General features: G+C 40.8%; 1 protein-coding gene across 1 annotated transcript in view; it reads right to left on the reverse strand.

Moving 5' to 3' along the window:
- LOC123377740 (SLAIN motif-containing protein-like) overlaps positions 1 to 13,092 on the reverse strand; it is a 76,859-nt gene that overhangs the window by 42,897 nt on the left and 20,870 nt on the right. Inside the window, 2 exon segments of the mRNA XM_045030968.1 lie at positions 3,412 to 3,561; positions 6,900 to 7,036. Coding sequence (XP_044886903.1) covers positions 3,412 to 3,561; positions 6,900 to 7,036 — 287 coding nt within the window.

A 13,092-nucleotide genomic window follows, 5' to 3' on the forward strand; every position in this document is an offset into this window, starting at 1 on the left:
ATACAAAAGAATTTTCTCCAGAATGGCAACAAAATACTTCAGTATGCAGTATACCAGGAATTCATCCTGACAGAATCAGCCACCGCTCTCCTGGAATCATTGGCATCTACAAGACTACAATAATGGGCAGAGACGGGGGAGGCCATAGACTTAAAGTAATCAAGTTGTAAAGCATGGGCCCTTTTGTGGTACTTAGGTGGGATGGCGCCATCACACACACAAGTGATGCAAATTACTGCTAACAGCATTGCCAATCTTCTACCAAAAAACTCAAAGACAATTGTAAGCCAGTGAACAAAAAGATGAAATAACAGCTCAAGGAATCTTGTGCATGAAGTGCACCTTTGTCAAGTTTCTGCCAACCCTTCCTCCCTCAAACAGAAAAAGCAGCTGACGTTGATGGCATCCTTCCAGACTTTCTTAAATATCTTAGATCAAGAGGGCGCAACTGGAAGCCTACAATATTCACAAAAGTCATCATGACCAACAAACTTCCAACAGCTTGGAGACAATCCATGGCCATCACTATTTTAAAACCTAGAAAGCTATCTCCCTATCGCTCTCCTTTGGCAAGGCTGACCCCCCATCCTGGAGACCACAACGAACAGGGCAAAGCTGCTGTGACCAAGCTTTTGCACTAGCTGCACACACTGAGGCCAGCTGCCAGCGGAAATGACTGCAGCTTTTATCAACTTCTCATTGGCCTATGATATCATCATGGCATAAGGGTTTACTGGTGAAGCTTTCCAACCTGCTTCAACACAACCAGACATTTTGACTCATTAAGTCAATGTTCTCGGACAGAACATTCTGTGTCCATCTTGGAAGTCAGGGTAGCCAAAAGAGGAGTTTGCACAATGGCTTCCCACAGGGATCAGTACTAGCACTGCCCCTTTTTAACTTGTATTTTAAGTGATATGTTCAAAACGACATGCTGCATCATTTATGTTTATGCTTGGCACTAACGACACAGGCCACAACACTCAAGAAAGCAGAAGACACCCTTAATGATCTGAAGAGACTGGAAAACTATTTTTGGTACTGGTGGCTCATACCCAATCCATCAAATACGGTGTTTCAACTTTTCATCTTAACAATTCTGAAGCTAAGAGAATGCTAAATGTAAACTTTTGGGGCAAGTCAATTGCTCACAATCCTAATCTCTGCTATCAATCGCAGCCTTATCTATCAACAATATCTGAAGCAGGGGAGCAATAAAATGAAAAGTCGCATTAATATACAAAAGCTAGCAGGTTCTAGTTGGGGTTGTGACTCTCGAATGCTACAAACTGCAACACTGGCTTTCGTTTAACTCCATAGTTGAGTACCACACACCCGTTTGGGGAAGACGCTCTCGCACAGACCTTGTCAACACCTAGCTAAAGGCAGCTCTGACACTTGAAACTGGCACCCTGAAGTACACTCTGCTGCCCTGTCCTCAAGTCCTCACAAACATCCTTCCTTCAACCATCTGGCAAGAGATAGTAGCACTGTGCAATAACAACAAAAATCACTCACTCACTTGGCAATTGCCTTAAGTCCTGCTGACCATTCTGGGCATCTGGTGAAGCTCTTCTGTCATCTGTCAGCCAATGGGAGTTGCTCCAAAATACTATTGCATAAATGTTTCCAACCCCCACCCCTCACCAAAAGGCAAAAAAAGATCTATTTTTCTGATGTTTAAGAAATTTGCTTGGTAGTTCAAGATTCTATTCAAGGAACTTTCCATTGGACCAGGAAAAAGTCTTGGATTCTCAAAGTCAAACCCATTGCAGATCCACACCTCCGAGCGACATAGTTATACCAACCTAACCCCGTAACCACAGCATTATGTCAGTGGGAGAGCTTCTCCTGCTGACATAGCTAACACCTCTCAAGGAGGTGGATTAACTACACCGACAGGAGAGCTCTCCCCCTGTCAGTTTAGAGCATCTTCATTAAAGCGCTACAGTGGTGCAGTTGGACTGATGCAGCGTTTTAAGCGTAGACTTGCCCACAGTCACTAATAGATCTGGATTCCTGATCTGAACAGTCCTTTTGAGCGAACCTCATATTAAACAAATTAATAACTAATTCAGCTCCTCAAAATACACTGCAACTATAAAAGAGATCCTTTCCTATAAAAATATCAACCTACAGAACTTAAATAGTCAAAAGAAAGAAGAGTGTCCAAATAATTCAGTACTTCCAGAAACAGTGTTCTATTAAATCTAAAAAATCAAGGGGGAAAAAAGTAACATCTCAAAAGCATACCTGCATCTGTCAAGATATCTGCATGTGAGGTTTTTAAAATATTAATGTGACTTTGAGTTTCAAGACAGATTGTGTTAAACATGCATTTTTTTTTGAACATGCAAATCAGGTCTACACAAAAATGAAACAAGAGAAATTCTTTTGATAGGAAACCAAAGGCAGAGCATTGCTCTAACAGCAAACTAACCATGGGCTGCATTTAGAGGGTTAAATGCTATCCCTGAAAGAGTCCATGTACAAATTTCATTGAGAGCAGACCATGTGCATCCAAAGGGCAGACTCTGATCTAAAGTGTTCAGGAGAAAAACTAGTAGTTTAATCATCATTTGACACAAATTAGAAGTTTTGGTCCCAAATTCCAATGAGGACAGATCCTCTGATGAAAATATGAGACGTATATAAATTATTCCTGTTGGAGGTCTTGGCCATCTTCTAATTTAAAAGTAATACAAATTTTATTCCAACAAAACAAGCAAAAGCTTTCCATCAGATTTTACTATTCCAATCTTTATTTAGCTACTCAATTATTTCACCATCTCTCTAAAAGGGGGAACTGCAAAGAGTTTGGTGTTTAGAGACAATTAGTATAATTTTCAAAAGCACCTAAGTCACTTATGAACTTATGTCCCATTAACTTTCAGTAAGACTTCAGCCCCTGAGTCCCTTAGGAGCTTTTGAAATTTTTACCCAATATCACCAAGTAACCATCTGAATTCAAGTTTTTTTTTTTAATTTTTTTTATGGTTAACTCTTTATTGTTTTATACTGGGCTATTTAAGGAGCAATGCTTTTTGTTTTGTTTGAACCTAAACAGCTGTTTCATATTTTTGTAATGCCTAAAGTTAGTACAAATTAATTAGTTTTAAATATATATATTCAATTTAAATATATATAGATATAGATATATATAGAGAGAGATTATCACAAGACATTCAGGATGCAAGGAGGCTCCTTCCATGGTGAAGTTACCTCTTCAAAAGATTCCTAATGGCTTCATGCATAGCTGAGGCTAGCAATATAAACCAATTTAAGTTATATCCATTGGATTCTCCTTTTCCTCACATCCCAAGATTCCCCCCCCCCCGCCAAAAAAAAGCCAACAACAATTCTTCTTGCATAGTTTTAAAAGTTTCACTCTGCATTATTGATATGCCATACCTGAGCTGCCACATGTTAGTAGTGGTTTGTTAGTTGATTTGAGGTGCCCTGGAGAGTTTAGTGCATTGCTACAGGAGCTTGTCTCTGTATTCAAGTTATGTGCACTTGGTGATGCCAATGGACTGCAATACAGGTTTTTCCACCTACCAGCTAGAAGGAAAATACAAGAAAGCCATATATATTACCAAATTAGCTTTGAAAATGAATGAGGTTGGGGAGAAAAAGGCAGTAAATCAAACAGGACCAAGCATTATCATCAGCATTTAGAATCATCCATCACAATAAGTGAAAAGCCACACAATATTCCTTCCTCTACTCGGCCATGCCCTTCTCCCCAACCCCTTACCTTGTATAATCACCTGTTTAGTATCCCAAGCGCAGCTTCTTCACCAAGACTGAGATTTTTCAAAGATGAATGGCCTTTTTCTTTTTTTTGGGGGGGGGGGGGAGGGGGTGATCTCAGCCTTGGTCTTCAAAAAGGACTTTAAAATTTTGAAGCAGATCAATGAAAATGTGATGCAGAATTTAACTGATACTGAAAAAACATCATTAGTCTTTACATTCAGATGTGCACATTTCTTTGGATTTGTATTCTTAATATTAATATCAAAGTATTAAGCTACTTTGATATAACTTTGGCTCAAAACTTCAAACAAAGATGTTTAAAATATCTGATGTGCAAAACCCACACCCCAGAAACAATAAACAAAATACTGCAGATTAAAGACAGACAGATGATGCTCTAGTTAAAATGAAATGGGGGAGGTACAAAGCCTGATCAGAAAAGAGCTCAGCTCAAGAAAGCACTTTAATGGAAATATGAAAGAGAAAGTGAATGGTTAATAGAATAAAGACATCTTCATCCATCCTCTAGGTTACAGAAAGTTCACCAAAACAGACTGAGTTTTTAACCAAACCTGGCTCTACAACCTACATTCAGCTATCATACACCATCCTATCCTAAGGCCTGACTCAAAACAAATCTGATAATGTGCCTTGCTGAACATACTGTCAGCACATAACTACATTAAAAATACACCCTCCTATCAAGGACCTAGGCCCACATGGCTGAAGTAGGATTTCTTGGCTGAATCAAGGCAAATGTTAAAATTTTCACACAGAAGAAAGTGCTTAAGCAGACAGTAATGCCAGATGTATATGAAAATTATTTTCCCAGTAGCTAGGACTCTCAACTGACTTTCATATGTCAGTTTTCCCAGACATTGCTCTCCCAGTACCATGTTCTGCCAAGCACAGGACTTGGGTTTAGGAGGGATGTATTGTGAATAAGGCTAAGATTCTGGACATTTTTAGTAAAAGTCACGGACAAGTCACGGGCAAAAAAGAAAAATTCATAGACATTGTGACCTGTCTGTGACTTTTACTAAAAACGTCCAAGACAAAATGGGGCTCTGTGGATCCCCACACTGCCTGAAAGGGAGTAGCTCGGAGGTTCCCCAGGGTGACTGGGAGCTGCAAGGGCCTCCAGAGGCCCACAGGGGCCCTGCAGCTCCCCACCGCTGAGCTGGTGACTTCCACAATGAAATCGTAGCCTTAATCATTAGTCAGGCCAGACATCAGAGATGATGCAACATGAATCACACTTTCCTGTCCCCTAACAACTAATCACTGAAAGATGCTGCAGCGGGAGCTCACAATCTTTTTGAGTGCAGCAATCATAGCAGCAATTATGGGAGAAGAGTGGAAAAACAGATCACACATGACAGTGAGGATTAGAACGAATATAAAAATGACTCAGTTAACTCTAGATTATCAACATTACTTTGTGGTTCCAGGATTGTGGAGAAAAGAGGTCAGGGGAATGATGGATGAGGGCTCTACCAGCATATTCACTTGTACCCAAAACTTCAATATTAACTGGCATAATGTGGAAATACTAGGGATGTAAATATTGTTTAAAAAGATAACCGTTTAAACTATTAAAATTATATAGTTTAACCAGTTAACCAATTAAAGGGAGAGGGTTCCCAGGTACCTAGTTTGTCCTGATGCAGCCTCCACAGATGCTCCATGGCATCCCAGCAGCAGCAGCGGCTTCCCTTCCCTGACCAGCATGCCATCTGCCTTCTCAGCCAAACCCCTTCCAGTGGCACAGGGGGAGGCCCGGGACTAATTTACACCCCGACGGAACCTGCAGCCCCTGCCTGCCCCTCTGGCCTAAACGCACTCCCCCTGCCCAGCTGGCCGCCCCCCGCAAAGCCCACAGCGCGACCTAGGGAGGCTGAGGCCAGCTGGCCAGCGCGGCCCAGGGGTTGAGAACTGGTTTGAGACCTGCACGTAGGGGGGTTAACGGTTAGGCAGGGTTAACGATAAGACCAATACTAACCAGTTAACCATTTAATATTGTATATCCCTAGGAAATACACAAGTATAAAGTTATCAATGTTACAGTGAAGTCAACTGTACATCTATTATTTCAAAACTCTTTTAAAAAGGATGTTCACAACACTGAATGGTCAGTTCCTTCCCAAACTGCATTAAAAAGAACAAACTCTGAGATACTGGCTCAGAAGGCAACATGTGACCACTGAAAGAGAATGTTCCATAACATTTTGTGCTTCAGTTCCTTCCTGAGCCAAATAACTATAAACTGCCAGTTAAAGCATGGAAGTAGTGCAGCAAAGATTTTTACTGAAGGTGAAATGGTCACCATGGAATATATTAGGGTAATATCAAAAATTTGAATTTTTCCTAGAAGCCTGGCACACCACCAAAGATAGAAGATCAAAAGTTTTCATGCAGCATGACTAAGTTTTTAGCACTAACCATGTTTAACCATCACTAGAAATAATGCATGGGAGAATCACTAAAGGAAGAGGAAGGTTAACAAAATTACTGAACTTTTTTTGCAGGGAGAGAAACTACAGAAGAGTTTTGTTTTCCACACATGCTTTACTCTGATTGCATATTTTTAATACCAATGTTTAAAGTTTTGTCTTCAATAAAAAAAAGGATCAAATTAAATCTTTTGTAAATACGACAGTCTGAAAACAATAAGTCATTCTCAGATTTATACATCTAATGTGAAATTTGAGTAAAAAGTCAGGTATAGATAGAAATCAGCAAGATTATCTCTTTTGCACTAGGTCAGAAGTGCCTGTATTAGTGTTAACCCATTTTAGCTTACCAAAATGAATGCAGAAAGTTCTAATTCTCAGAGTCAAAGCTAAATTTGCTTGATCTATTGCTTTTAATCTATATCCAATTTGCAAAGACATATCTCACTTCTGATTCCATTATTTGGTTTACAGGTATCTTTCTTAAGAAAGCACAGACGTTTTATATAATGACAAGCGTACTTTAGAAGCACTCCTGAATAGATAGATTAGATTAGATTGATAGATAGATTGAGGTGCTCTATATACTATTAAGTCTGTAATACACTATATTTTATTTCTAGTTCAACTATTACTTCATTAATAATGCAAGATATAACTAAGTATTCAAGATATATTTAGTGTACATACCTTGGTCAAGTCTATTTATAAGGGTTCGGCAGGCTACTTCTGTCTCAGCACTTGGGTTATCCAACACCTGTCGACACCATTTTAAAGGAGACTCTGTTTTCTGATCTGCAGTAGATTTTCTTGGAGAGACATACAGCCTTAAACAAAGGAATTGAAAAGGTATATTGGGTAAATGTTTATTAATTCAAACCCTCCTTTCATAATGTTGTAGTAAAATATGTTTTCTTAAAGTACTTACAAGAACATTTGTTTTTTTTAAAAAGACACTGGAAAGAAGAGGAAGAAAGCCATTTGGGGGGAGGGATAGCTCAGTGGTTTGAGCATTGGCCTGCTAAACCCAAGGTTGTGAGTTCAATCCTTAAGGGGGCCACTTAGGAATCTGGGGCAAAAATCTGTCTGGGGATTGGTCCTGCTTTGAGCAGGGGGTTGGACTAGATGACCTCCTAAGGTCCCTTCCAATCCTGACAGTCTATGATTCATCCAAACAAGATTATTGTGTTATCATCTTTGATCCCCCTATAAGGCCTAAATAGAACTACATTTATGTCTACAATAATTTAGTCTACTTCTGTGATAAATGAAGGGTGGGGGTAGCTCCCTTTTATGGGCAGCCAGCCAGTTAGCTACAAAATCCCTCTTGGTAGCTGTTCTCTACTTGCTTTACCTGTAAAGAGTTAAAAAGTCTGACTGCATGTATAGGTGAAAGGAAGTGAGTGGGCACCTGGCCAAAAGAGCCAATGGGAAGGTTAGAACTTTTAAAAATTGAAACAAGACTTCCCTTTTGTCTGTCTGTTGTTCTCCGGAGAGAAGAGACGCAGAGCAGGAACAAGGCTGAACTATGCTGTAGGAAGCTTTAAGCCAGGTATGAAAAACCATCAGATCATACCTAGAGACTATTTATTTGAAACCCCCAGATATGTAAGTAGATCAGGGAATGTCAGGAAGACGCGATTAGGTTTCATCTTTTTTTTTTTTCCTTATTGGCTTTTTAAATTTTCTCTTTTTGTTCTTAATAAAATTTACCTTTTTTTAAGAACAGGATTTGGTTTTTGTGTGTCCTAAGAGGTTTGTGCATATGTTGCTTAATTAGCTGGTGCAACAGCTGATTTCTTTTGTTTTTCTTTCTCAGCTCTTCCCCAGAGGAGGCATGAAAGCGCTTGAGGGTACCCCACAGGGAAGAATTCCCAAGTGCGCCTTCCTGGGTCCAAAGGGTTTTTTTGCACTTGGGCAATGGCAGCATATACCCATCCAAGTTCAGAGAGAAGTTGTGACCTTGGGAGTTTAATACCAGCCTAGAGTGGCCAATATTAAGTTTTTAGAATCCCTGTAGGCCCCCACCTTCTGCACTCAAAGTGCCAGAGTGGGGAATCAGCCCTGACAACATCAACTGAGATCCATTCAAATACACTGCAGACCTTGCATACAGTGAACTGCAGGATTGGAGACTGCGGGTTCTACCAGAATATAAATAAGACTAACAGAGGTTTCCAGGTTCGAGTACCCTTTCGCCTCCTCCATAATTTTCCACACTTATTAACTGGTTAAAAGAATCTGAGAGTGATGATTTTGATGCATCTTTCTAATCTGTCATGACAGAAAAATGGACTGACTATACTTCTAGGCAAACCTGGAGTATCAAGGTCCAGGAAATAGACAGTAAAATTCCAGACTCCGGATCCAAAAGATATGACATTTATTGCACGAATAAATCATGCAAAATTGGGTACATATATCCTTTTTATATTAACAGGTTAGAACATTTCATCTTGGAGTCCATATTACATAAGAACATAAGAACAGCCATACTGGTCAGACCAAAGGTCCATCAAGCCCAGTATCCTGTCCTCTGACAGTGGCCAATGGCAGGTACCCCCGAGGGGAACGAACAGATTATCATCAAGTGATCCATGCCCTGTCACCCAATCCCAGTTTCTGGCAAACAGAGGTTAGGGACACCATTCCTGCCCATCCACACTAATACCCATTGATGGACCTATCTTCCATTAATCTAACTCCCTTTTGAACCCCGTTATAGTATTGCCCTTCACAACACCATCTGGCAAGACGTTCCAGAGATTGACAGTGCACTGTGTGAAAAAATACTTTCTTGTTCGTTTTAAACCTGCTACCTATTAATTTCCTTTGGTGGCTCCTTGTTCTTGTATTATGAGAAAGAGTAAATAACACTTGTTTATTTACTTTCTCTATACCACTCATGATTTTATAGACCTCTATCATATCCCCCCTTAGTCGCCTCTTCTCCAAGCTGAAAAGTCCCAGTCTTATTAATCTCTCCTCATATGGAAGCCGTTCTATACCCCTAATTTTTGTTGCCCTTTTCTGAACCTTTTCCAATTCCAATACATCTTTTTTGAGATGGGGCGACCACATCTGCACGCAGTATAGAGATGGTTGAGTTCAGGATCCTGACAAAATGAAGAAAGGAGAGCAGCACAATACGGACCCTGGTCTTCAGAAAAGCAGACTGACTCCCTCAGGAAACTGATGGGCAGGATTCCCTGGGAGGCTAATATGAGCAGTGAAGGAGTCCAGGAGAGCTGGCTGTATTTTAAAGAAGCCTTATTGAGGGTGCAGGAACAAACCATTCCAATGCGCAGAAAGAATAGCAAATATGGCAGGCGACCAGCTTGGCTTAACAGTGAATTCTTCAGAGATCTTAAACACAAAAAGGAAGCTTACAAGAAGTGGAAACTTGTTCAGATGACCAGGGAGGAGTATAAAAATATTGCTCGAGCATGCAGGGGTGTAATCAGGAAGGCCAAAGCACAATTGGAGTTGTAGCTAGCAAGGGATGTGAAGGGTAACAAGAAGGGTTTCTACAAGTATGTTATCAACAAGAAAGTGGTCAGGAAAGTATAGGACCCTTATTGAATGGGGGAGGCAACCTAATGACAGATGATGTGGAAAAAGCTGAAGTACTCAATGTTTTTTTTGCCTCGGTCTTCACAGACAATGTCAGCTCCCAGACAGCTGCACTGGGCAGTACAGGATGGGGAGGAGGTGAGCAGCCCTCAATAGTGAAAGAACAGGTTAAGGACTATGTAGAGAAGCTGGACATGCACAAGTCAATAGGGCTGGAACTAATGCATCCAAGGGTGCTGAGGGAATTGGCGGATGTGATTGCAGAGCCATTGGCCATTACTTAGAAAACTAGTGGCAATCGGGGGAGGTCCCGGGCGATTGGAAAAAGGCAAATGTAATACCCATCTTTTAAAAAGGGAAGAAGGAGAACCTGGGGAACTACAGACCAGTCAGCCTCACCTCAGTCCCTGGAAAAACCATGGAGCATATCCTCAAGGAATGTATTTTGAAGCACTTGGAGGAGAGGTAGGTGATCAGGAAAAGTCAATATGGAGTCACCAAGGGCAAGTCATGCCAACTTGATTGCCTTCTATGATGAGAACTGGCTCTGTGGATATGGGGAACGTGGTGGACGTGATATACCGTGACTTTAGCAAAGCTTTTGATAAGGTCTACCACAGTATTCTTGTCAGCAAGTTAAAAAAAAGTATGGATTGGATGAATGGACTATAAGGTGGACAGAAAGCTGGCTAGATCATCAGGCTCAGTGGGTAGTGATCAACAGCTTGTTGTTTAGTTGGCAGCCAGTATCAAGTGGAGTGCCCCAGGGGTCAGTCCTGGGGCTGGTTTTGTTCAACATCTTTAATAAAGATCTGCATGATGGGATGGTTTGCAACCTCAGCAAGTTTGCAGAGGACACTAAGTTGCTGGGAGAGGTAGATACACTGGAAGGTAGGGATAGGGGGCAGAGGAGGTGGATAGGACAGGGGCATGAGGGGTGGGCATCAGGGAACAGGGGGAGTTGGATGGGGCAGGAGTCCCGGGGGGCCGTCAGGGGCGAGAAGCAGGAGGGGATGGGATATGGGGCGGGGGCAGGGACAGGCCACGCCTGCCTATTTGGGGAGGCACAACCTCCCCTAACTGACCCTCCATACAATTTCTGAAACCTGATGTGGCCCTCAGGCCAAAGTTTGCCTGCCCCATGTCTAGACAGACGTAACTACGTCATCCCCCGGGGATATACAGATGACCTCTTGAGGTTCCTTCTAGCACTACATTTCTATGATTCTATATACTGGAAGAAGCCAACAGACATTTTGTAACTTCTTACTGCAAATCTCATTGAACAGACATTTCTATAGCCACAGGGGAACAGAAGCTCCCTGGGAATGGCAGAGAGAGAGAGAGACTGTTATACTATCAACTATTTAGCTTTTCAAGTTTAGGAAGTCAGTGTCTGAGTCTGAACTAGTCATTAGGCAAATAATTAATTGGGTGCTAGCACCATTGCTGGGTTAACAGAATCCATGCTTTTTCTTTTTTTTCCTTTTTTTAAATTTTATTTTATTTTAAATACATACATAATAAGTTAATCAGTTAACAGAATAATAAAAACAAGAACAAGACTGGAAACAAAATACCCTCCACCAAACACTACAACACTTACTTTTTTTTTTTTTAAGTGCACTAAGACCCTGTTCCACAAAAGTTCCTTGTTTTATTCACACTTGAAATTTAAGGTATTTATGTTCACTTTTTCTCAGTCTGCAAGACTGATCACCCTACAGCTTCCCATCTTTTCCAAGTAACAACTCCATTCACAAAAGGCTGAGAAAGTAATGTCTCTCACACAATCAAGTTCACTAAGAACTCAAAGTAAAACTTCTAGCACAGCTATTGTTTGGCACTGTTTTAAACATACTAAACAATTTATATTCTCTCTAAGGGCTTGTCTACACTTAAATTTTATAGTGCTCTAACTTGCTGGCTCAGGGGAGTGAAAAATCACCCCCCTGAGCGCAGCAAGTCTGAACACTTTAAAGCCCTAGTGTAGACAGGCTCCGAGCACTCAGAGCTAATCCCCTCATGGAGGTGGATTACCAGGAGTGCTGGGAGAGAGCTCAGATGCAGTGGGAAAGAGACCCCCAGTATTTACATGTATTTAACATATTTTGATATATAAACTATGCCGTTCCAGAGTGTTTACAGGGCATCTACATTGTTCAATGAAGCATGTAAAATTGAGCACGTAATTCCCACATTTTTCTATTTCCAAAACCAAGTGTCCACCTCTCCTTAGCCAAAGGAAAGGTTACCATAGTTGGGACTTGAAATGTTTGGCCCATACTGAACAGTCTTCCAGATAATCCCTAAAATGACTGTACCACCAAGTATCATGCAATTTAAGACCATTGTGTTTACTGTTGTACATACAGTGAGTGAGATTCTGTGCCATACATTCAGGGTACCACAAAAACTTGTATGGGCTGCAGTGGTTAATCCCTCCAATTAAAAAGTAATTCATTATGTTTCTCATCTGCTTAAAAAAAGCACTTTTCCCTCCCTGGCTTCACTCTACCTTGTCCTATAACAGACTAAGGTGCAGTTTTTCCCCATGGTGTCCCCAATGTTTTGTTTCCTTCTTTCTCACTACTTCCCATCCGCCTCTTTCTCTCTCCCAGTCCACCTCTCCCCTGTAGCCAGCTCACTCACCAACTCTCACACCCACCCCTCAGCAGAAGTGAGCACAGCAGAAAATCTGCCCCCGATCTCAAGTTTATTCTTAAATCAAGTTTTCCTGCTCGTTGATTTACAAAATCAGTGATTTAAATCAATCCATTCTTTCTAAAACTAGATATAAAACAGCAAGAAATGACCCAAAAAGGGTAGGATTGAGAGGTTGTGGGAAGAGATACAGAATATGATATATGTTCTAACTACCTACACATCTAGCTAATTCCTTTGTTTGTAAACTGCTTTTATAAATAGTAAATACAGAAATTGACATTTTTTGAAGGGCAATGTAAGGGAGCAGTCCAGCAATCTTTCAACAAGTAAAAGCCAATGACTGCTACTGTCTACATTTATTTAGAAAGTTACTTGCAAGTTTGATAACATGCAAGGCAGAAAGCCAGCTTTCTCACAGACTAATTACTGGTGGTGCAAGCAGATATACCATTTTGAGTAGCTGTTTAAAAGAGATAAAGAGACCCAAGAAAATGAAAACAAAAAGTGAAGCTACAGACTTCAAAACTATTAAAAGTGAAGGCTGTTGAGTTACTATGTGAAATATATCTATGAGCAGGGTATATAAAATGGGTCTCTGATCAGTGTGATGTTATTTTTGACAACGTAACTGGTTTAGAAGGTG

Source organism: Mauremys mutica, chromosome 9 (assembly GCF_020497125.1).
Source record: "Mauremys mutica isolate MM-2020 ecotype Southern chromosome 9, ASM2049712v1, whole genome shotgun sequence".
In the NCBI taxonomy this organism is placed as follows: Eukaryota; Metazoa; Chordata; order Testudines; family Geoemydidae; genus Mauremys; species Mauremys mutica.